The sequence below is a fragment of the Pogonomyrmex barbatus genome, unplaced genomic scaffold, assembly GCF_055798465.1.
Source record: "Pogonomyrmex barbatus isolate J1 unplaced genomic scaffold, ASM5579846v1 scaffold7, whole genome shotgun sequence".
Taxonomy (NCBI): Eukaryota; Metazoa; Arthropoda; class Insecta; order Hymenoptera; family Formicidae; genus Pogonomyrmex; species Pogonomyrmex barbatus.
This window is the reverse complement of record NW_028297171.1, coordinates 9,245,345-9,273,050: the sequence shown is the minus strand read 5'-3', so window position 1 is coordinate 9,273,050 and position 27,706 is coordinate 9,245,345. Positions and strand designations below refer to the sequence as shown.

The 27,706-nt window shown below is 36.0% G+C and overlaps 4 protein-coding genes across 8 annotated transcripts in view; 2 read left to right on the top strand and 2 right to left on the bottom strand.

Moving 5' to 3' along the window:
- Positions 1–1,514: 1,514 nt before the first annotated feature.
- Positions 1,515–9,131, top strand: Tbh (tyramine beta hydroxylase). 2 transcript variants are annotated; one of them, XM_089083384.1, is made up of 12 exons: positions 1,515–1,992; positions 2,415–2,840; positions 3,123–3,276; positions 3,354–3,500; positions 3,884–4,131; positions 4,306–4,459; positions 4,636–4,899; positions 5,168–5,398; positions 5,575–5,703; positions 5,821–5,995; positions 6,249–6,390; positions 8,861–9,131. In XM_089083384.1, the coding sequence occupies exons 2-12, from the start codon at positions 2,707–2,709 to the stop codon at positions 8,940–8,942; spliced, it is 1,860 nt and encodes a 619-aa protein (XP_088939510.1). In that variant the 5' UTR covers positions 1,515–1,992; positions 2,415–2,706; the 3' UTR covers positions 8,943–9,131. The 2 variants fall into 2 exon arrangements, with proteins under 2 accessions (XP_088939510.1, XP_088939511.1); XM_089083385.1 differs by having other exon boundaries at positions 1,519–1,992; positions 6,249–9,131.
- RhoGAP1A (Rho GTPase activating protein at 1A) lies at positions 6,664–16,029 on the bottom strand. The gene is made up of 13 exons (XM_011649735.2): positions 15,559–16,029; positions 13,810–14,299; positions 13,315–13,549; positions 12,945–13,224; positions 12,703–12,882; positions 12,422–12,637; positions 12,081–12,200; positions 11,725–11,969; positions 11,210–11,474; positions 10,814–11,096; positions 10,392–10,662; positions 9,966–10,137; positions 6,664–9,881 (listed from the first exon to the last, which is right to left on the bottom strand). Exons 1-13 carry the CDS (start codon positions 15,670–15,672, stop codon positions 9,459–9,461), a joined length of 3,294 nt encoding a protein of 1,097 aa, XP_011648037.2. The 5' UTR covers positions 15,673–16,029; the 3' UTR covers positions 6,664–9,458.
- Positions 16,030–16,125: 96 nt separating this feature from the next.
- Positions 16,126–16,940, top strand: LOC105434113 (uncharacterized). Its single transcript, XM_011649721.3, has 3 exons — positions 16,126–16,275; positions 16,421–16,598; positions 16,693–16,940. Exons 2-3 carry the CDS (start codon positions 16,493–16,495, stop codon positions 16,857–16,859), a joined length of 273 nt encoding a protein of 90 aa, XP_011648023.1. The 5' UTR covers positions 16,126–16,275; positions 16,421–16,492; the 3' UTR covers positions 16,860–16,940.
- Positions 16,941–16,999: 59 nt separating this feature from the next.
- The window catches only part of Myo61F (unconventional myosin 61F), a 17,643-nt gene continuing 6,936 nt past the window's right edge, over positions 17,000–27,706 (bottom strand). For 3 of the 4 annotated variants that reach the window (XM_011649724.3, XM_089083378.1, XM_011649723.3), the window contains exons 2-20: positions 23,429–23,642; positions 22,989–23,104; positions 22,740–22,810; positions 22,420–22,628; positions 21,979–22,161; positions 21,621–21,827; positions 21,220–21,482; positions 20,963–21,132; positions 20,721–20,875; positions 20,308–20,436; positions 19,924–20,077; positions 19,396–19,627; positions 18,891–19,121; positions 18,565–18,724; positions 18,236–18,481; positions 17,919–18,134; positions 17,733–17,833; positions 17,512–17,614; positions 17,000–17,429 (exon numbers count right to left, since the gene is read on the bottom strand). In XM_011649724.3, coding sequence (XP_011648026.2) covers positions 17,415–17,429; positions 17,512–17,614; positions 17,733–17,833; positions 17,919–18,134; positions 18,236–18,481; positions 18,565–18,724; positions 18,891–19,121; positions 19,396–19,627; positions 19,924–20,077; positions 20,308–20,436; positions 20,721–20,875; positions 20,963–21,132; positions 21,220–21,482; positions 21,621–21,827; positions 21,979–22,161; positions 22,420–22,628; positions 22,740–22,810; positions 22,989–23,104; positions 23,429–23,554 — 3,087 coding nt within the window. In that variant the 5' untranslated portion in view covers positions 23,555–23,642 and the 3' untranslated portion in view covers positions 17,000–17,414. Of the gene's footprint in view, positions 17,430–17,511; positions 17,615–17,732; positions 17,834–17,918; positions 18,135–18,235; positions 18,482–18,564; positions 18,725–18,890; positions 19,122–19,395; positions 19,628–19,923; positions 20,078–20,307; positions 20,437–20,720; positions 20,876–20,962; positions 21,133–21,219; positions 21,483–21,620; positions 21,828–21,978; positions 22,162–22,419; positions 22,629–22,739; positions 22,811–22,988; positions 23,105–23,428; positions 23,643–24,560; positions 24,595–27,706 lie in introns of those variants that run through there. The other variant, XM_025220081.2, reaches the window with a different exon arrangement.

Genomic DNA, 27,706 nt, shown 5'->3' with positions numbered 1-27,706 from the left:
CGTGCGCTTCAGCTCCGGAACATCATCTTTGCAGAGGCTTGATTTCGCCACGTGTTGAAAGCCCATGTGGCTGACTCACCCCACGCTCGTTCGCTCACTCACCCCGGATGAAATTCGGCAGTCTGAATTGCAGGGCGTCGTACACGGGTAATGGATGGGTCATCGGGCACGGATTACATTCCTCGCGCATATGTGTGATTTTCGTGTGCTGTGGACTGGTTGCTCCGACACTCCAATCCAAGCGCTAACACTCGTCTCTCCCGACTGTTCGACGAACTCGCCGCCAGCTGGCCGTCAGTATTCCCGCTTCCCTTCCTCTCCATCCTCTCCCATCGTCATCATCAATTCGCTGTGTCCCACTATAGCCGAGACGTCAGGCCGCGTCACCGTCCTGACATTGAGGCAAAGACATCGGAGCAATGACTGAAGAACGCAAGAGACTCGACTGCAGCCGCGTGAAGAAAACTTGAGAATCTTTGCTTCGATCATCGATTCCAATTTAGAATATACCTAAAAATGATGAAAGAACATATAGCGATATGATTGAGCAAACAACTTTTTAATTTTCACAATAATTTTTGTGTCGATACGACAGAATACAATGATTTTTCAAAGAGACTTGATGCGAAGAGTTCAAATAAGTACTGAAGTAACTCGAAGAAGAGTTGTTGATATTAAAGGAATTATAAATATCAAATCTAAATTTTTCGTAGTTCGTTATTTGTTGTTTATAAATGTTATCTGACATATATGAAAGTTTTTATGTATTTATTTATTTTCTAATTTTAATAATTTTATATAGAAAGTTATGTGAAATTAGATTATAAAATTCCTGATTAAGTATTTGTAATCTGATAAAAACGAGTTCTTTTATTTCTCACGGTGAGTCATGATTGGGAAATAGAAGAAATTTTACGTTCGTTAATGATTTCGGAGGTCAGGTCGAATTCTTCTTAGAGTCAGTTTCTTCTTACAATCAGATCCCACATCTATTTTTTAAGACACGAATTGTTTGCTGCGAGCAACAATTTTACAAGCCATGATTGATCCTAATTGAGAGTCTTAATCATTAAGTGAGGGCAGCTGTAGGCAGCTTTGCCGCAAGTGTTTCAATATTATGACGAAGCGATTATTAGCAATAATGTCTAAATAACTAAAAGATTCCATCGTTCAGTGTAAAAACAAACAAAAATTTCTCAATCTTCAAATAATCGTTCGGTTCACATACAACACTTTCTAATTTCACAAAGAACTAACAAACATTTTTAAAATATAAATTATTTGAAATATAAATTATTGAAATAAAATATAAATTATTTGAATATGAAAATCATATTTATATACTATTATTAATATTTTTTATATGAAAATTATGGCATTTTAATGTCAACAGATTGACATTGTGGAATATTTGCTTCAAAAGCTGTTCGTAACATTAAAACTTTTGAAATATTTATCTCGTATGCAACAATGTAGAGATAATTATTCTGATATAACAGAGCATGCACGTTTTGTTAATTATTTGGCTATTACGTAAGGAGATGAGACTTTTATTGATTAGAGTGAAAAATACAGCTTAAAATAGCTGAAATGCCTGATAATCGACGTTCCTGAAATTTGTCTCCCTCGCACGAATTATTTCCGTTAATAACGCGCAATAAAGACTCTCGGCCGCAATAAATTTCACGGAATTTCTTGATTGCAGTCCGGTCGCGAGGCACGCTCCATGAATGGAATGCAATATACGTGCCTCGGAAGATATTCATATATGAAGACGTTCTCCTTTTCTTCGTAGGATGTTCCAGAAGACCTTCAGTTTTAATTTCAATCGTATCTACGATTGATGTGAAATTGATTTTTTTCTTATCTGTTCGAAAGAGTAAAATGGAAAACTTTTAAAAAAATAGAGCAAAATTTATCTTAAGTAGAAACTTAAGATAAATCTCACTTATCTCAAGAATAAGGACTAATATTTATACATAACGTAAACATGTAAGTGTCCAAACTATAATTATTAATAAATTATAAATAATTAAATAAAATATTAATATATATTTGTAGCTTTTAAATTATAAAGAATTAAAAATTTAACACTTTTTTTCATAAACTGTCTATAAAAAATTGCGGGAAGATTCAAGATATCCGGTATATTTAAAATACGTTTGAAATTGGCAATCTATGATAGTTAATCTCCTTCTCTTTATCAATCAGATTATCGGAAATCGTTGCCATCTTTCTAATCAAGGATGAGATTACGTGAATTAATTTTACATTAAAATATCCAAATCTTATTTCTTTAAATATTATTTGCATAAATATTTAATACATATTGCGTAAAATAAATTTAAATTAAATTAAAAGTTAGATATAATAAAGTTAGATAATATTTACTTTTATTTTTCGAATTGTTCAAGAGAAGCAAGGATAAGTGCAAGGAGTTGTTCGATTCGTGAACCAGTTTCCTCGAGCTTGCGCATCACGCGCCGCTTCGCAAGCGCGGAATCCTGCGAGATACGAAAGTTCACAGCAAGGATCGTCCAGTGTGGATCTACCCTTCGCAGACTTCGCGATACAACCCCATAAACCCCCTCCAAAAAATTGAGATAAACCTCGATATAAAATCCTTGTCGAATAACGAAGCTCATAAGAGTTTACTCGCTGGATCACTTCGTAGGGAGATTCAAAGAGGATTTAATCACGTTGACGATGATGCTGTTCCTGTTGATCGCTCTCACAGGCATCCACTCGGGTTGGTCTCGGCACGATTCCTCGATCGAGAATACGGCTGTGAGCACAGTGCACACGGTTCCGCTTGGCTCGGAAGCGACCTTCCACTGGAGGTGCGACTTCGAAGATTGTTCGCCAAGTGTCCTATACGAAAGAATATAATTTCGAATATTTTTCAACTTGCGCGTAAACTGTGCGTGTGTACAGGACGATTCACGATACGTTTTTCGATTGCTAAAATATATTTTTTTTTTTTTCATTATCGTTATTTTTGCCGACGAAATCGTTTCTGAAGTAACAAGAGAATTTAGCCGTCAAGTTTTTGATTCTTTCCCTTTTTTATCTATATTGTCATAATTATCGGAAATTTTTCTCAACTTGTCATTGGGTTTCAGAGTGGATCTAGTCAAGGAACGGGTGATCGTCGAGGTCCATTACGTCGGCAACGAGAGCTGCTGGTTCGCGATCGGATTTTCTGATTATGGAGAACTGAAGCCGGCTGATTATTGTGTCTTATGGTCTGACTGGCATCAACAAACTCATCTTCAAGTAAGATTTCACGTTTTAGCGATGTAAAGCGTTAAAATGTACGTAAATGAAAAATTATCCTTGCCGATAATCGGCAGGACTCGTGGGCGGACGTCGACGGAAAATTACATCTGGACACCCAGCAGGATTGCGACAGTTTTGCGTGGAAACGACGCGGTAACATCACGAAATTCACGTTCTCCCGCAAGTTTGACACATGCGACGAGCATGATTACATTATCGAGGTGAATATAATTTACTTATGACTTGCGAAAATTACGCACAAGTCAGAACATCTATGAAGAAATCATCCCAATAAACACTAATTAACAGCAACATAATATCAATGTTATAATTTCTCAGTGATTTTCAACAATGTAAATGCAATGTAACACGTATGTTATGTAACATTACATTGTCGAGTGGGAAATTATAACATTGACATTACGTTACTGTTAGTTGATGTTTATTGAGGTGTTGTCTTAACAAAAATTCATTAAAAATCCACTTGAAATTGAGATTTCGGTACTCAGCATTTTATATAAAAGCGAGTTTAATCTGCAATTTCCAGCTGAGAAATGCCTGAAGATTAAATCATAAAAAGTAAAAATAAAATGTTCGTTTCTAGAGAGGCACCACGCATCTGGTATGGCTTCGCGGTCGCGGACCGCTGTCCTCTCTGGCCGGTCTCGAGATATCGGATGCGAAGGCATCTGGCATGTCCCGCACAGAATTATACAGAATATCCCATAAGAAGCCTAAATTCCCGACAAATGCCTGGCAGCTCGAGTTACTCGCCCATCGGGTTCAAGTGCCGAAGGTGGAGACCACTTATTGGTGTCGCGTGCATAAATTACCATCAGTATTGAGTCGAAAGTACGTATCGCTTCTTATCATTGACATTTCTTTATTTTATTTCAAACGTCTGTTGATTTAGAAAAAATTTTTAGAATTTGCATTAATGTTTTTGCCAATTAGATTCTTTACTGAAGATTTAGCAAATAAATTAATATGTAATATGAAAATAAATAATATTATGTTTATTGATAGGCATCACATCCTGCAATTTGGTCCCGCTATTCAAGCAGGTAATGAGCATCTTGTACATCATATGGAAGTCTTTCATTGCGCTGGACCTGTCGATCTGGAAATACCCATGTACGATGGACCCTGCGACGGAGCGGACAGACCCGAAAAAACGCAGGTAATTATCTCCTCGCGACAGATATAGCATTTGTTAATAATTAAATTGTTAATAATTTTTTATGTATTTTGAACATTTGATGTATTTTGAACATTTTTGTTATGAGAGTACTTTTCTTGACAAGAAAAACTTTGATTGAATTTCAAGTCTAACTCAATTTTTTTCGGTCCATCTAGATCTGCAAAAAAGTGTTGGCAGCATGGGCGATGGGTGCCGATGCGTTTGTGTACCCGGAGGAGGCCGGTCTGTCCATTGGCGGGGCCGATTTTAATCCGCATGTTATGTTGGAGGTACATTACAACAATCCTGAGTTGCACCAAGGCGTTATCGACTCTTCCGGTATTAGATTCGTCCTCACCGAAACTCTCAGAAAGTACGATGCCGGTGTGATCGAGCTTGGCCTCGAGTACACTGATAAGATGGCCATACCTCCGCAACAGGTGAGGAAATTAATCGATCATGATTATTGATTATCAAACAACTGAATATCATAATCTTTGAGAAATTACTCGAGAGATTACAAACTCGCATATTTAATAAAGTAGTAAATTTAAACAAGCTGTGTAAATTTATCTGAAAATCATTCATTTGATTCATTCTCAAAAATATGCGTTCCCATGATTTAATACTTTTTTTTAAGAAGAGAAATATTCGGATTTGCAATCTTCAAATTTGACAGACCGTCGTTGATTTCGTTTATTTTCTCAGGAAGCTTTCACACTATCCGGTCACTGCATAGCGGAGTGCACCGGAGTCGGATTGCCCCAAAGTGGTATTCACATTTTCGGCTCTCAGCTGCATACGCATCTGACGGGTACCAGAGTCATCACTCGTCATGTGAGAGACGGCGAGGAGTTACCGCCGTTGAATTATGACAATCATTATTCCACTCATTTCCAGGAAATCAGATTGCTGCCGAAACCGGTGACCGTCCTGCCCGTAAGAAAATTCACTAAAGCAAATGAATATATGGAAATAAAATAGATAAACGAGTGAACAGATTAGTTATATGTGAATAAATTAGTAAAATATCTCATTATTAATATTTCATCACATTATTAGAGATAATAACAATGAGCTGAATATTCTTATCGCAAAAAGGAAATAATCTGCAGGGGGATTCCCTGATAACGACTTGTACCTACAACACTATGAAACGAGATAACGTGACTCTCGGTGGCTTCGCTATCTCCGACGAGATGTGTGTTAATTACATCCATTATTATCCCAACACGCAATTAGAGGTAAACTCATTCATTAGTAAAATCACATAAATAAGAAAGTAAGTGAATCCATTCGTTCTCATGGATTCATTAAAAAATAATATTTGTGTAACTGCCAAATTTCATATTACTTATTAGGTATGTAAGAGTGCCATAAGCGACGATGCTCTACGGACATACTTCCGTTATATGCGAGAGTGGGAAAGTCAAGAGACCAGTATGGAAAAGGGCATTTCCGCCAATTACAAGAGCATTGAGTGGACCAAGGTTCGCGTGGAAGCTCTTCACGATCTCTACAAAGCTGCACCCTTAGGTTCGCAGACGATATTTAAAAATCATCACGTATCTTCGAGTCTTCTTAGCTTATCCTTAGCTTATCCAATTCCTTGATTCTAACAATTTTTAATGATTTTGTTTTATGCCTTAATTGGACATAATATATGATAGGAAAGAATATTTTTAATCTCTAACGACATTCTTGATAAGTTGTACTTGTATCTCTACAGTGATTTTCAATCCTTATCTATTGTCTTTTTCTCTCTTCTAATGAAGTCTTGATTTGTCAGGGATGCAATGTAACGGCTCTGATGGTTCCCGATTACCTGGCTTGTGGGACAATATCGCAGCGACACCCGTCAGATTGCCTCTTTCACCGCCAGCCAGAGATTGCTTGGAACCTTTGGTCCAGCGAGACATCTCAGATCAGATGTGAATATCGATTAGTCTCTAATGAAAATTCGTTATTCGATCATTTCACTGTGCGAATATTCCAAAAGAACAAAAAAGTAATTAAAATTCTAATCCAAAGCATATCAAACTGAACATTACTTATTGCTTCTCCGAAATCTACGTAATGTTTATTTTAAACTTGGCAGTGTTTCCTTTACTTGACTTAACAATACTCGATTATTAGATCCATAAACATAATCTACGAAACTAAAATTTGACGATCGAGGCAAAATGTAAGAAGTCCACAAAGGATCGACTGATGTAAAAGTTTATAAATCTTTCAGTATATTTATACACTTTAAGTGTGTTTCTTCATTTTTTGGCAGTACAGTACGCATTTCGCTGCGAACAAGCTTGATCAAATCTTGTAACAAACAGTTTACTGTCGTGTGACGATAATTGTCTCTCATATATAGAGTGATAATATTAATAATAATAACGCAAATAATAATCGAGAAAACTCGTCTTTACATTCGTATCAATGTACAAAAAAGGCGAACGTTCCTTAAAAAACGCTAAACGACAATATCAAAAATTAATCTTAACATACATACGGTACTTCTTTTTACGGTATAATACATACACGCGGGGGGATTAAAGAAGGGATAATACACGCATATAAACAAGCACAAACACGCACGCGGTTGTTTTACGCATGAGATACAATAGTTGCCTATTTTGTTCGAGCATAAACAATTTAATACTTCTTATGTCTTCGTTTTTTATCGAACTCTCATCAGACTTAGCTTTTTTTTTTCGTTCTTTTTTTTTTTTTTTATGTAATTCACAAACTTTATAGATGGCTTGGCGTAATACATAAGACACTCGTCGAATTTCGTTAACTTGCCAAACTCGCGTGTTTGTGTTTTGTCTCTCATTATCGACTACAGGGCTGCGTTCCGATTCTTCACTCGAGTGAATTCACTGCATTGGAGTGAAAGAGATACAAGAGTAAGATAAAGAGAGAAAGAAAGCATCCGAGTGAGAAATCCGAAACGCAGCCCAGTATATTTTTCTACTGCATATAGAGCGTCCCGAAAATTAAGACATATTAATGAAAATATCGGTATTTTCTATAAAAAGAACTAAAGGATATAAATCTTTTTCTCGCGCATTGTCTTCTCGAGATTAACTTTAAACATTGAAAAAAGAAAAACGATTTTGGTTTATGTTACCGAAAATTTATCGATTTAGAAATAAATTTTCTTGGGAAGAAATCTTCTCTCATGAGAACAGATTTATTCCGCGGTTTAAATACTTTTGTTTTGTGAAGAGTTATATCTTTTCTCGTATAAATCATATTTTCTTTCGGGACGCTCTACGCATATGGGAACGTACCTCTTTCTCTTTGGCGTCTCATTAAGCTGCATTTAGACGCGTAAGGTAATATATACGCGTAAAAAAAATTCGTTTCATTCGAAATTACGATCGAAAAATATGACGGACCATTTTGACGGACTAAGGAGGACTTTTCCTTTAATCATATGTCTTTTTATGTCAAAACTCCGAGCTTTGCGCGAAGATTTGATTCTTCATAGAAAATGCGAGCAAATGGAATAGACGATCATTATATTATATATGTATAACAAATTCTTCGTTTTTGCACATTATGAGGAACGTCGTTCCCTGAATTCCACAGAATCTCTAAGGAAGAACAAATCACTCTCACTCTGTCTCTCTCTCCCTTTCTCTCTTTCCTGAATGTTATAACGTTCCTACGAGATATATGCTATCGTATCGAGTACACGAGAGTACAGTATCCGTATTACTTAGGGCGATTGGTTGCTTCATGCAACGGATATATAAAAGGACTCGTATAAAAAAATTTAGATTCTCTGCTAGGAACACACGTCACGTGAAAAAGTACTTATTTTCTAGAGCACAGACGCGCCAATTGCACATCCAGTACATAAATTTCAGGCTTTAAAGATTTTAATTTCAGACTTTAAACAAATTTTTTTTTCACATTCTCCTTTAAAAGACTCTTACATTTCAACAAATCTTCTTTTTCCTTCTATATAAAATTTTCGAGATACTTGTAATGTATGAAGGAGATAATATAACATTTTTATGCCAATTTACTCTGACTTATCTAATCTTTCTTTGACCAAATTCTCACCTGAAATTTCTGCACCATTTCACGCTCTTCTTCGTCTCGAAAATCTCATCTCAAGAAAGGTCATTAATTTGATTGCGCGCGAGTAACATTGTCACGCTCAGACAATACGAAGTAGAAAATATATTATGGACCTCAAAAGTAAAAAGATATATGTATATATATATATATTATTATTATTATAATATTACAATTTTATATATATATATATATATATGTTCTAAGAGCAGCTCAGCTAAATTACTTTGCACGCGTATAGAATACAGAAGGAGTTTTATCCTCGTGTGGAGGGTTTCATCAAAGCCACTCTATTTGCTTTAATATTATTTCCAGGTTCTACCTCAGCATTGCGAAAAGAGATACATCGCGCGAAATTAACGTCTATAAAAGAGACCAACCAGAGAGATGTGAATAGATTATTGTGGCAGCGTAATATAAAAAAACATCTAATGGATATTTAAGATTGCACTTTGACAATCGTTTTCCTGATTTAATTACTTAACGTATTAAAAACTAAAAATTCCATCGTTTCATTGAAACTCAAAATATAAAATTCTGTATTGTATTTAATACGAATAAAAAAGTTTTAATTATAACTGAAAAACTTATCTCTTTATTTATATAGAAAATTATGAATCGTTACTTAACAAGGTAATTATTCGTCACATAAAGAACAAAATATATCAGAATCTATATCAAAACAAAAATAAAAATTACAAAAACAAAAATTTTCTAAAATTTAATGAATTAACTGATTGTAAGATTGAACATAACAATGAATTACCAGATTACTGTCCTTCAGATACTCTACATCGTCTTTTCGGCGTTTGCTTCATCAGGAAGGAAATGATCGCGTTTCCATTGCCGACTGCTTACCAATCTCAGATCGATGGCAACGTTAATCGCGTTCAGGATCAGGGGATTTTGTCGACTAGAGCGATTGATTGTTCTGTTGTTGCATATGTAACTGCAGAAAGCAATAAAGAATGCCGGCTTGCGCCATCACGTCAACAGTGCCGGCAGCGAGAGGATCGCGGCTCTTGGCATCGCTGCGTGAATTGCTGGTGCCAGGACGCAGTAACGTGGGCCCAAATACTGTGGCCAGATTATGCAATGACATCTTATTCTGTGCTTCGTGCTTATTTACGCGAGCCAGATGCGCTAGCAAGAAGTCGATGACCGCTTTGTTGACGGTGGGCAAGCCTTCGTAAACGCGGCGTAAGGCGGCACCCCGCGATAAATCGCCCGTTTGGAAGGCCTCCAGGAATGCCGGGTAAAGAGCGTCGGTGAATAGCGCCTCCGGCATCTCGCGCAAATACAGCTTCAACACACCCGTCACCGAATGCACGTCCACCTGCATTAATATAGGCATGTAGAAGATAAGAGGACATTGCTCGATGATTATTGCGAATAAAAATATTAAAAAAACTCTCTTCACCTCTTTAAGTAGTTGCTCGGCTTCGTACGAGTTGCTCTCAAATGATTTGCGTAGTTTCGCCACATCAGATGCCGAGCCGGAAACACGATATAGACCTACCTCGCCGACGCCACGTCTCTCCACTTCTCGTACGCATGCCGTTATTATAAAAGGCACGTCACGTTTTTCTCGTCTGCAACATTACAAAAGAATATAATATATATTTCGATTCTCATTAAAATGTATTTCGTATTTCAATACAAATCAGAAAATGCATAGAAATTTCCTAAGAAATATTCAGAAGACGTAAAAAAAAATTTTCTTTAAATTGAGAATTCCTCATTAATTTTAGTTAATTTTTTCTCTAAGTAAAAATTTAATGAGAAGATGAAAGAAGTCAATTAATTTAATTTTTTAATTTCTAATTCAAAATAAAATCCTACGTACTTGCAAACTTGTTGGATTTTGGCACCGAATAGGCCCTGCGGCTTAGCCGATGGCACTCGTCTCAGAGTGACTTCGCTAGGAACGAAACGTAGTGCCACGTCCAATGTCGCGGGTCCCAAATTCAGTGATCTCTCCACCTGATCGGATTGCAGCCAAGACCTACTCAATCGCTGAATACATTTGCCTCGCAATACCGAACGTGTGCCACATTCTTCGTACAATAGGATTCTAACGTTCTGACTTCCTTCCAATTCCACGACAAAAGTCTCACCTGCAGCCAAAGAATAGAAAACTTTAATCCAATGCTATAAAGTAAAGAATTTTAATTTTAAAACATGATGACTCTTGTGTAATAAAAAAGGTATGATTTAATATTGAGTAGATTCTGCAAAAAAGGAAAAAAAAGTGAAAATTCTTTTTACCCCAAAGCGGAGCTTGACCTCTAGCGACACGACTTCGAGCTCTCTTAAAGTAGTGTCCATAGCTGTCGACTTCCACAATGATATAAAGATCGCCTACTCTGTCTAAACCTGGTGGAGTTAAACCAAGCAGCGTCAAATGAAGATCACCCAATAATAAACTTTCATCACGGCCTGATCTCAGTAGATAGCTGCCCATGTCGGTTTGCAGGTACGTCCGACAAGCGGTGACCCAAGCCTGCAGTTCATACATCGAGAGTGGCAACTGCCCTGGAGGTTGTCCACCCTGTAAGACAGCACCAGCGATATCGATCCTTCCGTTTCTCAATCGAACATAACACTTAATAACATTCTTAATATCATTTAGATTTAGATAATTTTAATGCGAGACTCAATAACCTGTTGTAATGCCTCTACTGCTTCTACCCATTGAGAGCGCTCAAATTCACTGGACAGGAAGAAGGTGTAAGAATTCTGTACTCGATTTTGCTGACTCTTGTGTGCGACGCGCAGGACTAAGTTCGGTGAAGCTAATACCAATTGAGCTTCAAGCTCGGCGAGTTTCTTGCGATTCTTTTCCGAACCCCTGCCACCCAGACGAATCCGTTTCTCGTCGTTTCGTTCTTCCCATAAAATTTGATCACGTACTGTACAGGCTTGCGACCTGTTTCAATAAATTTTCAAACTTAATCAGACATTTATCAAAGCAGTATATTTGCCTTTTGTATTAATACAATACAATACATATCGCTACTTATTTTGATGACTAAAAAACAGTTTATTTCTGTAACGCAACACTTGAAGTCAATATCGATGACTAATCTGATAACATATTTTTACAATATAATGGATGAAGCACTCTTCATTATTATTGACAAATATCGTGACTGATTAGAAGTGTTTTGCTGACTTACCTTAAAGCTACCACGTTAGCAGGACTGGTTTCACGCGGCTCTATGCCGTCTTCTGTAACAGTGGCTTCTGCCACCGGTACATACCACTTCAATTCGAACGTGAACTTGTCTCTGCCGGACGCTTTGTACTTCGCACAAGCGATTACGTCATTAAAAAGAAAGAGATGTCTTAGCTTTCTGTGACCATCCGAGAGTTCGACTACAAACGAATTTTTTACCAATCTTCGTTGGGCTCTGTCGTGACTCTGCGTAAAAGAAACAAAAAACTCATGATAGAGAAAAAAAAACACATTGTATAAGAAATTTATATAAAATATAAAATAGTAGGCACACATTGTAATTTGCTCCAATCTTACCGGAAACATAGACTTTGTTTGAATGATATTGAACTCGTCTAGGAAGTTTCTAGTCATAGCAAGAGCTTCTGAAAGAGGCGCGTGATCTGCATGGTTAACCGGCGTATGTTTGAGAAGATCCTGAAAACCATTGAATAAGAAAATTATCACTACGAAATTTAAGATCAGATAACAGACATTGCAAAGAAACGAAGCGTGTTTTCAAATGTAAAATACGTAGTAACTTATTATCATGCTATTATCAGTCATAAAAAATAATGTGTTGTATATGCAGCATATACATATATATATATATATATATATATATATATATATATATATACACATACGATTTTACTTACATGTAGAACCAAAGCGTTCTTTTGCACTCGAGCAACTGGCTTGTGTAACAAATCTTCTAATGATAAACCCGGACCCTTTGGAAAGCCTCTGAGTCTTATATCTCTAGTAATCTCTCCGAATTGAGTGGAATGGGCGGAGCATCGTCGCACGGTATCGGTCGCGCGAGCGTAATTGTGCAAAAACGCACCATACAATCCTATATTACTGGCCATAATCTGAAATCCAACGTGACGTCACATCTGTCTTATGTTGATATCTAAGACTCTAATCAATTATCAACCTTAAATTGTTCTCCTATAGTAGTCTTATTATCCCACTTCTCCGCCTTCTTCCGGAGACCATCCAAAAACGTCTGATGCAGAGCGTGCAGCTCCGGGATTTTATAAAACATCGTGCCAAATTCCTCTTCCGAAATGACCGGTTGAGACGTCGTTAAAGTTGCCCTAATAGCTTTCATATACTGCAAGGACAAAAGGAAATGATGAGTTCTTATTCTTGTTAAAAATTTATAAAATGACATACTTGTAACATCACAGTTAAGCATTCCACATATACAGCCTCGCTCTCCACTACTGAGTTCACAATACACTTGACCATTGACGTCCTATCGTCCTCGCGCTCTTTGCTCTTTTCTTGCCTGCGCGGTGTTGTCGGAGTCGGTGATTCTAAGCTGCCTTCGCTCAAACTTAACGGTTCAGCGTCGCTACTACCAGTCTCATTGTCCGTGCTGAGAGCTCGCAGCAAAATTGGGGGTGCCGGACTGGCACCTTCCTCGTCTTCGCTGTCCATCGCTGCTCTGTGTCTGAAAATAATGCATATAATTATATTTATATTTGTATTTCACGTAATAACTTCATATTTTAATTAAAATGATAGATAACAAACAACTTACTGTATAAAATAATCGATGTTGACATAATTACTCTGATTGCCTGGCGAATCTGGCAGTGAAGGTGGCCTTCTAGCTGCCGTCTTGCCATCATTGTTGCTGTTGACAGTGGGAACGCGGGCATCAATGTAGACGTATTCTCCAGTTTGATCCAAAGCTACTGAATCATAATAAGGTTCCTCCTCCGATGCTTCCGCATCGCCATCTTCATCATCTTCATTAATCGCCTTTTCTAAGTCTATTTAACAAAAAAAATAATCACCATTACTTTTTAGATTTCATATATAATTATTATAAAATAATTTATGATAATTTATGTATATAAAAGTTGATGATGTCTTTCTCTAAAACTCTAAAAACTCTAAAAACAAATTAAACCATCTCTTATTTGCCTGCATTATATTAAGCTGGTAAGATTAAAAACATTTCTTTATAAATCCATTACTTTAAGTTTAGAAGTTTAAAAAATCAATTTATAGAAAATAAGCTAAAAGATACCTTTTTCATCCTCTTCTTTGAGAGAGTCCTCATTTTTATCTTTCTTCGAACTTCCGGTGACTTCGATCACCGTAACATAATTACTTGGCACATCTGGATCACTGTTTCTTCTAAGTTCAGGCACTTTCTCGGGACTCCTCGGTATCTCACTTTTGGGTCGTTTGCCGGCTGTGCCGAGAGTCGAGCTCAATTCGGACACGCATTTGTCTTGAAACTTGCTGATGTCTTCCCGTTCCGACAAGGTGGGAACAAACGGCACGACATTCTGAGAAGTCGGCGAATTAGGTGAGTCTGCCAAGCTGTTTTCTGTTATTTGAGAATCCTGTTGGGATTGCGTTTCTGTCACCGTTTCTTGTTTGCTCTCAGATGTACTCGTATTCACATTAGTATTATTAGCTAGCTGCTTGTGTCGTTCGACATCAGCTAGTAATCTTTCTAAATATTCCACATAAAACTCTTCTTTTTCGAGTTCTTCTCTCAAAGCTGTCACCTATGAAAAAAGAATATGCATCGGAACATGCTTTGATATAATTGTTCAAAAAAACTTCTATTAGAAATGTATTTTATTAGGCTATATCTTAAATATACACTCTAATTTATTTTAAACACAAATAATTGACTTTTACACAATTTCCTCACTTTTTAGATAATGTCTTTTCAACAAAATTGTAATAAAAATCAGTTGACATATAACGATATGAATTTTTAAGATGACCTAATAGAGTAATCAACTTTTTTTTTTTCACTGTGTGATAACAGCAGAGATAACTCTCTGATGATTCATAAACGACAGTTGCAAGCAGGAAATTCACATTTATTTTCTCTTCTTTCATTCATTTTTCATTCATTTGTTTATTAAAACTTCATTGAGAATGTCCAAGAGAATGATAATTCATTGATACTTGTAATGTCATGAATGCTCTGTTACTGACAGAGGTTTCAAGCAATTAATTCAATGAGTCATCAAGTCACTGCGTGAACATGTGTTAATTGAATTATACATGACTAAAGTTTTTATTAAGTGAGGGAAATTAAATTCTCCTTGCCACTCTTCCTTGTCCACATTTAACTGAGTACCCTAGTGTTACCTCATAGGATCTATACATACATACACATACACATACATACACATATATGCATGTATACATAAACTCTGGGTTGACTAATAAATACTTGGTAAATATTGCGACACTTCACTACACAGTCACAACTCCATTGTTATGCAAGGTTGCATCCTTTAATCATACAATCTATAATCATCCAGTGACTTTTAAAAATTTATTTTTGAATGTCCCAGGAACCTGATCAGAGATTTGTTGAAAAAAAAACTTAGCTATTCTGATATGCACAATGAGTCATCAGGCCCCTCCGCGATGTCAATTAAACGAGATAAAACTCCCTTCCTTTACACACACACACACACACACACACACACACATAATATAAACGTACGCAAATTGCTCGCACGTGACTAATAGATACCTGGGGAATATCACGACACCATCATCAGGTCAACCGCTCGAGCTAACACAGACCTCATCATTATTTCACACATCCTCATCCTCTCACTTCACAATTACTCGTCGAAACACAACTGTAAACTTCTTGTGGTAACCTAATTCAAAACTCATCGATGAGAATCAACAATAATCTTGGTCGTCGACCCGAAAACCAACCGAAAGCCGACATCTCCATATCAAGGGCATCGCTTCCTGGGGAAGGAGAGAGAAACATCGCGTTCGAACTCACCTTCTGCTTGTGCTTGACCAGATTCGCTCTGACATCCTCTTCCCAGGCGGCCGGCAAGGCGCTGTCCGGGAACCGCTGCACCCAGACACGCTGGAAGTCCCCAAATACGCTCATGCCTCCGGAGGGGGCACGCGGAGGGCAACGGCACTCCTCCTCCTCGTCGGACCACACCGATCACTCACGGCGTCGTCGTGCGCATTGCACGGGGGCGCGGCACTACCACCGTCGCCGTCGCTGACGACGATGATGATGATGATGATGATGATGATGACGACGACGATGTCGTCAAGTCTTCTGTTCCCCTTGCCCGTTGTATTCCCCGCAACTGTCACTTTCTGATACACCTCCCGGTGCGATATGACCTTTCCTCGAGTCTATCGTGTCGGGCAGGCAATAGCGTAACCAGCTAGCCAGCCAGCGTCGTCATACGGCCGCTGTCATCTTGTCGACATCTCCTGCGTAGCTCACGTTCCAATCCCCGTCGCCCGCACCCGCTGCAGCCTCCTTTCAGGGCTGCCAGTCTTTTAAAGCACTAGGTCGCCAACTTTCAATGTCTAAGGCATTATAGCACTATGGATGTCAGAATCATACACACGAATCAGCGATGTCCAATGAACGTACTGCCATTCGGGAAAAAGCTGTACCGATTGCGGGCAACGCGACATAACCTGTGCAGAAACGCGTGAATCTTATCTGTGGTATTATTAGGAGAAAAATGTACGATTTGGCATAATTATACAGAAAAGATTATGCGCACTATACGTATTAATTATACATGATATTTTAATATTGATATATTTAGTCTTATATATTAAAGATTTTTTTCATTTTTAATGTTTTCATGTGCTTTTTTTTCTTGCAGCGCACGAGCAATAGTCTACTTTGTTGAATCTACAAAATTTTGTATACAATACAGAGATATAAGATACGTGAAATGGCACAGGGAAAACTTAAAGTTAAAACAAAGCTACCGGCTTCGGTAAAGACGAAAGCCAATAAGAGTAAGGCGAAGAAAAGTCCGCCTATTCAAAGACGTGGAAGTAAGTGATGATAAGAGCAAGCTTCTCCAACATTTCTGTCAGCATAACGATGTTATTACTGATAATAATGTACTATGTATGTTATTTTTTGAAGATGCTCCTGTTCAACCTAAGAAGACAAAGTTACAAGAAGCACAGAAACTTAAGAAAATTATGTCAAAAACTGTTAACATTGCAGTGGAAGATGAATTACGTGAGAAAGCCTTAGAGGGAAGAAAAACTCTCACAAAAAAAGATTCTTCCAATTCGACAAAACAATAACATTGATATTATTATACTTGTGTATATAAATATATTGTTGAACATATTATTTTATATATATAAATATATAATTTAATTAAATGAGGTTATTCTATTTAAAACGCCTTATGTTGAAAAGAGGGATATAGTGAAAAGAGATATATTTTTCTATATTTATTGTATTCACTTAAATGAAATTTAACTTATGTCTAGGTAATGTTTATAAGTTATTGACAAACCAATTTGAATCGCTTTCATCTTTCTATCAGAATAAATATTCCTTAGTAATATTATCTAATTTACAAGGAAATATACATGAGACCTTATAGCACTCTATGCCTTTCGTATTTATATCAATAATTTGACGTAATCTATACGTCAGAACGAAAGATCTATGTATGTCGTTTCATCATCTTATTGCAATAAAATAAAAAATCGTTAGAGCTTAAAAATACATTTAAATATCATATATTATTTCTTCTTAATATTCTGTTGCGTATTTTCTAAATCACATTGCATTAAGGCTGCCAGCAGGCATCATAAATACCGGGTTCTTCCGGTCCTCGAGAGATCATTTCACGGAGAAGCGACCTGAAATTTAACAATTTGTAAGAAGCAAAGAAAAGATTGATCGAAAGGATAAGAAATAATTATTTGAATTTCAAGTCTTTACCACTAATAAGTGGCCACTCTGTCGATTTTTACTGATCGCCGGAGTGGCTCCGGTCCTAACTTCAATAACTCCTTCCTTACCACTGACTAGTTTGTGGGACACACTGGAATATAATAATTGTAAACATTAAAAGTAGCAAAAGTTAATTAGAATGAATTAAATTTAAATCAAATATATTGAATAAAGGAGTAAGTTTAATAAAAAATTCAAAAGTTACTTACGATTCAGTATTAACGATCTTAAGAATGTTTGGATTACTGGTGATATGAATCGCTTTCGTTAAAGCTTCTATTAAATGTGGAACTTCTAAGATCAAATCACCCTGTAAAACAGGAGCAGATGATGTACTTTCATATTTAATTATTAAAAATTGTGAAACTTTTTATTGAAATTTTAAATATAAAAACCTTATCCTTTTTCAATTCAGGTGGTATCCTAACAATGAGTAAATTATCCGATTCCCCAGTGACGACCAATTCCTCGATAGCCTTGTAGGGCAAACGATGCTTAAGTTTGATGGTTTTAAGCGTGTCGAAGATATACACAGCATTTTCTGTTAAAATAAGCACTCTCTCGCGTGGTTTATATCCATGCCGATCATATTTAATGACAGGAGTGACGTACTAAAAGCATTCATCCAGATTTCCATTTTATAGGATCATGTAACACAAAAGAAAAAGATCAAAGCATTACAATATCTTTTCGAGAATTTGTTCTTTCTTACTTTTATACTTTCTCCAGAAGGCAAAATGTTGTTAATAAAGCTCTGTCGCAGTGTTTTGTGCTCTTCTCCAAGACGATCGGTTACAAATCTTGGACCTATGCTTTTTGTGTAAGACTTTTTCTTGTCCTTGAACAGAGATTCCGCGAGAATCTTTAGCTCGAAGTGTTCTTTATCCTCTTTGCTCAATGCCATTCGATAATGACGGGCTTTCCATCGCCTGTGCATTACGTGCAAATGCTCTGACGCCTGCAATTATATTTATTATATTTATATCTCGCTAAGAATTTTTAAGTAGAAAGCTGAGCTATTTCTTTATTCTTATTCCATACCTCTTGGCAAGAATATGGACACGGTGGCCAGTATTTATTTAAGATCCCCGGTGGTAATGTTTTTGAAAGTCTGATGAGCCATTGCGATTTCGCCAATTCGATAAATGCCTTATTAATCTCTGTAGGTGGTCCCTCGCGGGTGATAAAACCTTCGATAAATCTGCATCAAATTATATAGCATAATAAATATACATAAATATATAGACCTAAAAATAGTACATATACAATAATATAGACTATGTAATAGATATTTTATTGATTATTATTGCTATTTTAGATTTTTATATTTCTATTCGATAAAAATAACAAAAATAAGAGAGAGATACCTGCGGAGAGTGACAACTGCCTGTCGTCGTTTTCTCGCTTGGCGTTTCGCGAGCCATCTGCGAATGTATTTCTGGAAGACAATCGCCGATTCGCGCATCTCTAAATATTTCCTCCTCATTAATATACCTTTCCACTTGCTCTGGATAATAGCGGCTACCTCGTGTTTCTTTATTTGGAACGCGTCCTCCGTATAGAATAACGTCTTGGGAAATCGGATGAATAATTTTGTACTGTAACAATAAAGAATTTTAGGGAGTTTAATAAATTTTTAATTCGTCAATTATTCTTAAAATTTTTAAGTGATTTATGTTTATAAAGCGCATGAATTACATGTTAAAATACAACGCTTTACGACATTACGTCCGTATGTATCATGTATGTATTTGTAATTTTTATGATATATTTAAAAAAGTACTCTTAAAAGGATTATTTTATAAATCGTGTAAATAATAAAATAATCTAATTTTTCAATTGGAATATGTTAGGCTTAATTCGCGATCTTACTTTCCCATCCTATATTCATCGCGTTCGTAACCGAGATAACAGACGAGCGCCTGCACTCCTTCCTTGGCTGGTCCGTGATAATTCGGCCAAGTTTCCGCGCAAAGGCACTTGTAACGTTGCAAGAATTGCTCGTATGGTCTTCGATAGGCAAAACCGGCGCGTCTCACTCGCAGATTTTCCATCAGACCCAAGTATTTCACTTGATGCAACACAATTTTTTCGTTAAATTGATCTGAAAACAAAAGTTAAAATTTTGTGTTGATATGATAATGATTTTTAATCTGTTTGTTTTCTTAGTAGACAAATTAGGATATAGAAATTAAATTCTTATATTTATACATGTTTTTTTGATGCATTATATTATTTTAGCATATAATTCAGTGGCTCAGGTATTTTGTTAAGCACTGTATTATTTTAATGCATGTTGTATTTTAATCAATTTTCATTAATCAGAGAGAGAGAGAGAGAGAGAGAGAGAGAGAGAGAGAGAGAGAGAGAGAGAGAGAGAGAGAGAGAGATACTACTTACTAGGCATTTTAAAATCGTTGGGTTTGATGCAACGAATATAAGAGGGTTCTTTGCCCATGAGGATTTCAACCAGATTATTCAAACTATTTTTAAATTGCGTTATGGCAGTATCTGGGCGTTTTTTACTAGTTAAATCTTTCACGTCGAATACACTCTGTAAGCAACAAAAAATGTAATAAGCAGAAAATGTAGAAAATATTTGAAATCATAATATATTTCCACGAAAAATGTACAAGAAAAAAACAAAAAAAAAACCAAAAAAAAAAGAAATTATTTTTACAAAAATTAATTTTCAAAACTAATAACAATTTAGAAACGCTGTTTTTTAATTGAAAACAAGTATTCTTTCTTATTTTTCTTTTCCTAAGGATATTGAATTCTTACCTTTGTGATGGAATTCGTTGTATGAGACATAACTTCACGTAAATCTCGGAACAATAGATCATTATTTTTCTCGAGAAATCCACGTACGTTATACGTAACATTGCCGGCGTAATGCACCAATCTAAATTCCTAAAATATCAAGCTTATTTTTACATTCTCAGTTTAGCATAATTTTTACGAATAATTTTCATAGTAATTACTATAATTTCATAGTAATTACTATAATAAATAATGAATACAAACTGATTAACGTTAGATAACGTTTGTATAATAAAATAAATATAATTAAAAGTAAACTTAAAATAAACTTAAAGTAAATAAGATGACTAAAACAATTAAAAATAAATTTATTTCTCTTTTCAACACTTGGAGATATTAGAAATTCGATACAATATAAAATATAAAGTTCTTACATCTCGTCCCATGATCTTCTGCGTTTGTATATCAGCCTTTTGATGACTGATGTAATGAGGATGATTATTCAAATTTACATTCAATTTTTCTAGGAAACTCATGTCCGTCGGTTCACCAGGTCGCAGACACTCCTCATCCATTAATGATATTATTCCTGGTACATTAATTAATTAAATAATCAATATATAATCGTGAATATATATTGATCAAAATCTATATGAAAAATCTATAAAAATTAAACCTTTATACTTCTCTTCGATTAGATCGCAGATAATTTTGTTATTAAAATACTCTACATTCTCCCAAGTTATTCCTTCGCGCAAGTATTCCTCCTGCTCTGATTTCAGTGTCAATTGGATAAACAATTGTTGTAATTTCTCATTGCAAAAGTTAATACAGAATTGTTCAAAACTATATTGAAGTATCAAAATAAAAAATAATAATTAATTTTTGTCAAAGAATATTTGTCAAAGATTATGTTACTTGACAGTATTGTACCTGTTTTTTTGGAAAATTTCAAAACCGTAAATGTCTAAAATGCCCATGACTATTGTGCGTTGAGGATTAATCTGAGGCTGTAAAGACTTGTTAAGTCTAGTCACGAGCCAGGTGAATAATCTGTCATACACGGCCTTCGCCAGCGCATCTCTCGCATAAATAGCCAATTCCCTATTTAAAGGTGAAACTACCACGTCACCATGAGCATCTATGGTACGATGAGTAAATGCCTTTGCCAGTCGCTTCACGTCGCATCCTAGCAACTATTCAATCGAATTATCAGCCGTTCGTATAATTATTCACATCAAGAAATAAATCAGAAAATTTGTCAACTAATAAATTTTATAATTAAAACTAAAATTAAACTAAAATTAAAATTATCGTATTTTAAAAATAATTACCGCGGCAACGGCATCGACAGATGCAGGTTTCAGAATGGTTGCTGTACCATCCTCCTCTGAGAAACCCACATTACCCATATGCAACACCGATGCAACTATGGCGAACAGATCATTTTGTTCCTGCTGAGACATTTCCATGGTCCTCATCGCACGAACGACTTCTTTGTACTGATTAGCATCGTCAATGGTATCTATTGTCCCTTTTGTCTGAGATGAATATACAAGGAGATTGCAGAAAAACAAATTAAAAAAAAATAGAATATAAATTTAAATTTAAAAAATATGTAACATATATAAATATAATATGAAACATATATAAATGAAGAAAATAAAAGAAAAATATATAAAGTAAGCTTACTCCGTTGCTCAAGTAGAAAAAAGTATCGAGATTTCTTTTCAAAAACAATTTTCTCAATGTATCATCATCCGCGCCTGCCAAAAGCTGATAGAAGATATGAAAATTCCTCTCACCAACTGATTGATGAACTACTCGAGATTTCTCCAACAAATAGTTTAGAATATTTCCACCAATTGGGTTTCCCTGGAAACATATGAAAGCATTATACCCATCATTAAAGGAAACATTAAATATTTATTAGATTGAAATACTTCTGCAGGAAGATCAAAATCGATCGACTGACACATTTACATTAATAATTGTTATTAATTTTTTCAAACTATTGTTCTGATTATCACCTTTCAAAAAATAATAAATTTAATTTTCTTAAATAAAAAATTTTTCTTAATTCTCTTTTATGTTGCTTTTAAAAAGGATTTATTACTAAATTTGAATTTTCACCTGGAAATTGAATTGAACATCCATGTATTTTCCAAAGCGGGATGAATTGTCATTGCGATTAGTCTTCGCATTACCGAAAGCCTCCAGCACGGGATTGCTGCCGATCAATTTGTCGTTCACTTCTTCCACCTGTTTTTTATGCCCAGTGGCAGCCGCGATAAATTCTAAAATCTTTTTGGACGCCTCCGTTTTTCCAGATCCCGACTCGCCTTAGAGTCAAAGAAAAGACATAAAAATGTGGGAAAAAGAGCTCGATAATAAAAAGAAACAAGAAAAGGAAATAGATTGAGATCATTTGAATAAAAACATAATCTTCTCACCTGAAATCAAAATGCATTGATCACGGTTCTCTTTCGACAAGGACTGATAGGCGGTGTCCGCAAGAGCAAAACTGTGAAAGAGAATTGTCACAATGAGTATAGCTTACAAAAATGCCAGCGTTATATTTTGGCTTGCATAAAGAGTTCAGATTTATGCGAAATTTTCGTTCGCAAATATTTTGCTTGGTGAGAGTTGAACGATGTCTCGCCAGAATATCGTGTATAAAAAAAAGTGCAGTGGATGCTTACATGTGAGGCGCTGCTTCGAAAAAGTTTCTTCCGTGATAGTATAGGATGGTCTCCGGAGTATAAATAGGCAGTTTTTTATAAGGATTCACCGACACCAATACCTGGCCAATGTACGTCTGTGATATTAAAAATAAGAAATTTCTCTTGAGTCACTACGTCACTCTACGTCACCTTTTATATTCAACATGTATAGAATAGTTATAAATTATCGTCGCTGAAAAGTCAATGTGATTTTGATGTAAAAGAAGATAAAACTGTAAAATAAGATTTTCTTATGAAGTACCGCGTTTCTAAGATTCATGTCTTATCAATCGCAAATAAAAATAAATAAAAAAATAAAGTACGGAAAAAAGTATAAAGAAATGTTCTCTGTCCCTATTTAATAAATTAAATATAAAATGATAGAGATTTTTTTAAATTATATTTCCAACTTTACTTACGTAAATGAGATCCTCCTTGAATCGTTTGCGTAGATTATTGATAAAGGCGGATTCGCTGCAAAAGTCTTCCAGCAGAACGAAGTCCTGAACGCCGACTCGGTCGCGCTCGTGCAGACCGCGTTCCATATTCCCAGGCAATTTCCGGTCGTGTTTGAGGACTTCCGGTCTCGTGCCGGTCTTTCTAAAGACACCACCGGTGTCGACTGTTTCCGCGCTGAAAATATTCAAGACATGAATTATCTTTTAATACCTTTCGTCACATAACGAACTTTCGTGTTATATATACACAACGTAAGATTCTATGTTTAATTTATAATCTCAGTCTAATTGAGACTTTTTAATTTTGCAATTTGCCACAACGAAACAATAACAAAAAAAGTGAAATTAAATTTATATATTATTATTTTACTACATATGTTATATACATATGTTATACATATGTTATCTCACTATATATATCATATGGTATGTTATATGGTATATATTATATTATATCGAAAAATATAAAACTTATAAAATATTTATTTTATAAGTTTTGTTTAAAAAATTTATTTATTACAAATAGGTGTATTTATCAAACGTTATTTATTATTAAAATTTATCTGGTTATATATTTATAATTAAAAAAAATTAAAATCGACAAATTAAAAAGAAAAATTCTGATAGGCTTCGTTTCTCGTTTTATTCTCTTATTTTCTCAAGTGACATTAAAAATTTATTTAATAGGTAGCGTGCATAAAGTTGCTATTCTATTTGGTCTCGCGACCTTGCAAACGATAAGAAGTCAGATTAGATATCGCAGTTCGTAACAATTCAATGCTCATAGACAACAGAACAGGTGGCGATAGATCGATCAGAAAATGTTTCTATGCGTCGAATAAATAAAGGGACAAAGCGACACGAGAGAAAGTCGAGAAAGTAAAAACGTACGCATAATCTCTAATGATACAAATCGTCGGGCAAATTTTTGAGGGCAAAAGTTATGGAATCTCGAAGCCCGATGCCGTAATTATCAGAAATTGTCATTAAATTCGTTCGTTTCAAATTTAACACGATTTATTCGAAAAGATTTCCTGGAAAATCATGACAATTTGTTCATTCAGTCATTTATAGAGAATTTTCAAGCACTCACCCCATGTTTCCGCGATCCTGTGACACTTGAACACCTACGATATTCCAAATCGAAAGAAACACAAAATCGGTTCGGTTATTTCATTTCGGCATTGTTAATCGCGAATGTGGATATCGACTCTGGTCTAATCTTCGCTACCTGGTTAGAATACACGAGAATTTGTCAGATAAGATAAACACGAAATCGTTGATTCGCGATATTCGATATTGCCAGATCTAAACGGAAGAGATTACGAGTGATTACAAAAGTTCAATTTAAAATCGACGAGCAAAATGTCCTAATCAGTCAGACAGTTTTATCGAAGGGATGTTAGATGTTTAGATTGAAACATTTCTAAGTAAAGCTGTTGCAATATTATTGTTAAAAAAAATTTCACGTATCGTGTTTCTCGAGTGTTGTGTTATTGCTTGGCAAACTTATATATAATAACGATCGACTATAATCATGTAGATAACAGAAGATAACGTAGCATTTTAAAAGTATAGCGAGCGAATTCCTTCGCGACTTTTAATTCTAAAGTGATCTATGTGTCGCTCTATTTATTTAACATTTAATTTTATATCGCTTTGTTGACAAAATTCCTAACTTATTTCGTTGAAAACGATTTTCCAAAAACTAATTAATTTCATATTCAATAGACAAGCAGGAAAGTAGAGATTTGTTAGAAAATTTAATAATAATTATAAATTATAATAATTATAAATTTAATAATAATTATAATAATTATTATACATCTCTCTCACTCTTTTCAAACTCACACGGAAATTCTAGTTTGCGTAAATTCCAATTTTTTACAACACTATTATACACTTTTTTCTTCCAGCTCCGTAAGTAAGGCAAATAAATTAATTTGTAATAAATTTTTCACGTTGTGGAAAAAGAGAGAAAAAAAAATAGCTTCACTCAGAATTCACGCTGCAATCGTATTTTTCTCACAACTCGTGATTCGTTCGCGTAATACAGATGCCGGTCGTCAAATTGCGAGTCACCAGGTAGAGAAGGCAGTTATAGTCGTCGTCGATAATAATACTAAACGTAAACACAAAAGGAAATTGGATATTACTTCAATATTTGGCTTGATGTATTTTGATTCGCGCGTTTATAAACGGCGGCGAAGAGGACCGTTCACTGTTTCGAGGATGTCAACCGAGGAGAAACTGGAGAACGGAGGAACCACCTTGCGACTGTTACTCGAGAATGACCCGGCGGTGTCCACCACCTTCCGTTCATCGCCCATCGGCGACGTCGATTCCCTCTCCCGCTCTCCTCTTGTTATCCGCACGACTGATAGCGGAACGAAACCGGCGCCTAATAGCGAAATGTCGTGGCAGGAAAACCTGCGTAAGAATGACTACTGTTGGAGCCGAGAGTCAGTCTGAGCAGTTCGTTATTTATTTTTCAGACGAAAAATTTTCGCAATTTTTCGTGCAAGTAACCTTTCTGTAAACTTTTCAACAGCGAATTTTCAAAGCGTCCCAAAGATTTTCAGAAAGATAATTATCGTATCATCGACCTCGTCGCTCATTTAATTAGTATTCGTATCTGTCGGAGAAGAAATAAGATATAATTTTGATTCCGCATAAACAACGTTTGATATATATTAAAGTGACAAAAAAGAATTAAATATGTTATTAGAAAATGTTAATTAAATGTTAAATAAATTAAATTCCGGTCAAGAACCGTTTGATGACGACTTCGTCGCAAGCTGTTGATCAAGATAGACTTTGTGACTATATTAGGATTCGACCGTTAAAATTAAAAATACAAGAGAAAGATTGTCATCATTCACGTCACGTGGTATATCTGCTCTAGAATCAAAGTTCCAGAAATCATTCGATCATATGTAAAGTGCCAAAATGCAATTGCACATTAATCGTTGCGAAAGCAGTGTTAAACGATAACGGAGCGCTGATAATCCGCAATAAAGTCTCCGCGTCTATCTAATCTAATCTAATCTCGGCTCATTCTTTCTAGACACGTATAACAAAGCTCCCGCGAAAGCTAATAAAAATATTCGTGACTTTTCCCTATCGGTAACTGTCGTTGTGTAAGATTTCGATCGCGTAATGTTCTCGGTATGCCATTCCTATCGCGATTTATATTGCATTGTTGTATTAATCGTTGCATTAATCCTCCGGCCGAGTCGATCGATTTTCTAAATGCGGCGAGCAAGTGTCCAGGACACACTTACGTCGACTACAATGTTACTTTGCTTGCATTTACAAGCTCGCTCAATTGTCGTCTGCTAAATGAAGCGGAACTGCCGTTGCGATCGCGCAAATAATTTAATTCGCTCGCTTCGATAACGACCAGATATGACATTTCGATTTGAATTTCAATGCCGAGGCACATCGATCGAACTCCGTTGTTCGCGAACCAAAGAGGAGGCTCCGTAAATTGGGGAAAAGGAGAAAGCGGGTGGCGTTATTATCGACCTTCGCGAGATCGATAATTAAACGACGTTTATCTGCGCCGCGAACCGGTCTTCTGCGGTCATTCGTGGAAGGCGACGAATCGATCTGACTCATTGATACTCCGGTCGTGAACTCCCATTCGGCAAACAACTTTTCTTCTCCTTGATGGATGCCGAGGAGGTGATGCGGGTCGCGGCGAACGACATACATACGTATGGCGTTACGGCGGTGGGAATTATCAATCGCGGCTCGCACAAAGGGGACCATTGTCCCTATTCGCCGCTATCGAAAAACGTTCGTAAGCAGCGAGTGTAGGCAGAAACCGGTCACGTAACATACATTTCTGCACGGCTCGATTTTGTAATTTTTTTTTTCCTCCCGTATGGGATGAGTCACGCGAAAAAAAAAAAAAAAAAAAAAAAAAAAACAGGCGAGACATGTTCTGGCCGAATGTTTCAGAGAGACGTGTATATCGAAAAAGCGGTCGAGATAAAAAAAAACGTTATTTGTGTTTGCAGCTTTGTATCTTGCAGTTTCGTGCAGTTTTTCTGCAATGTAAGATGTGCGGAGTGTCCAGAAGAGGGGACGCGAATGTCCTCCGAATCGCTTCGATCGCCCCGTTTCTCCTCGGCGATAAGATTCGCTCGGAGGATTCCGATTAGCGTGATGTCCCGTATTTGATTAACCCGAAGTGAAATCGATCGCCGCGCTGAATATCCAGGCGAAGCGAAG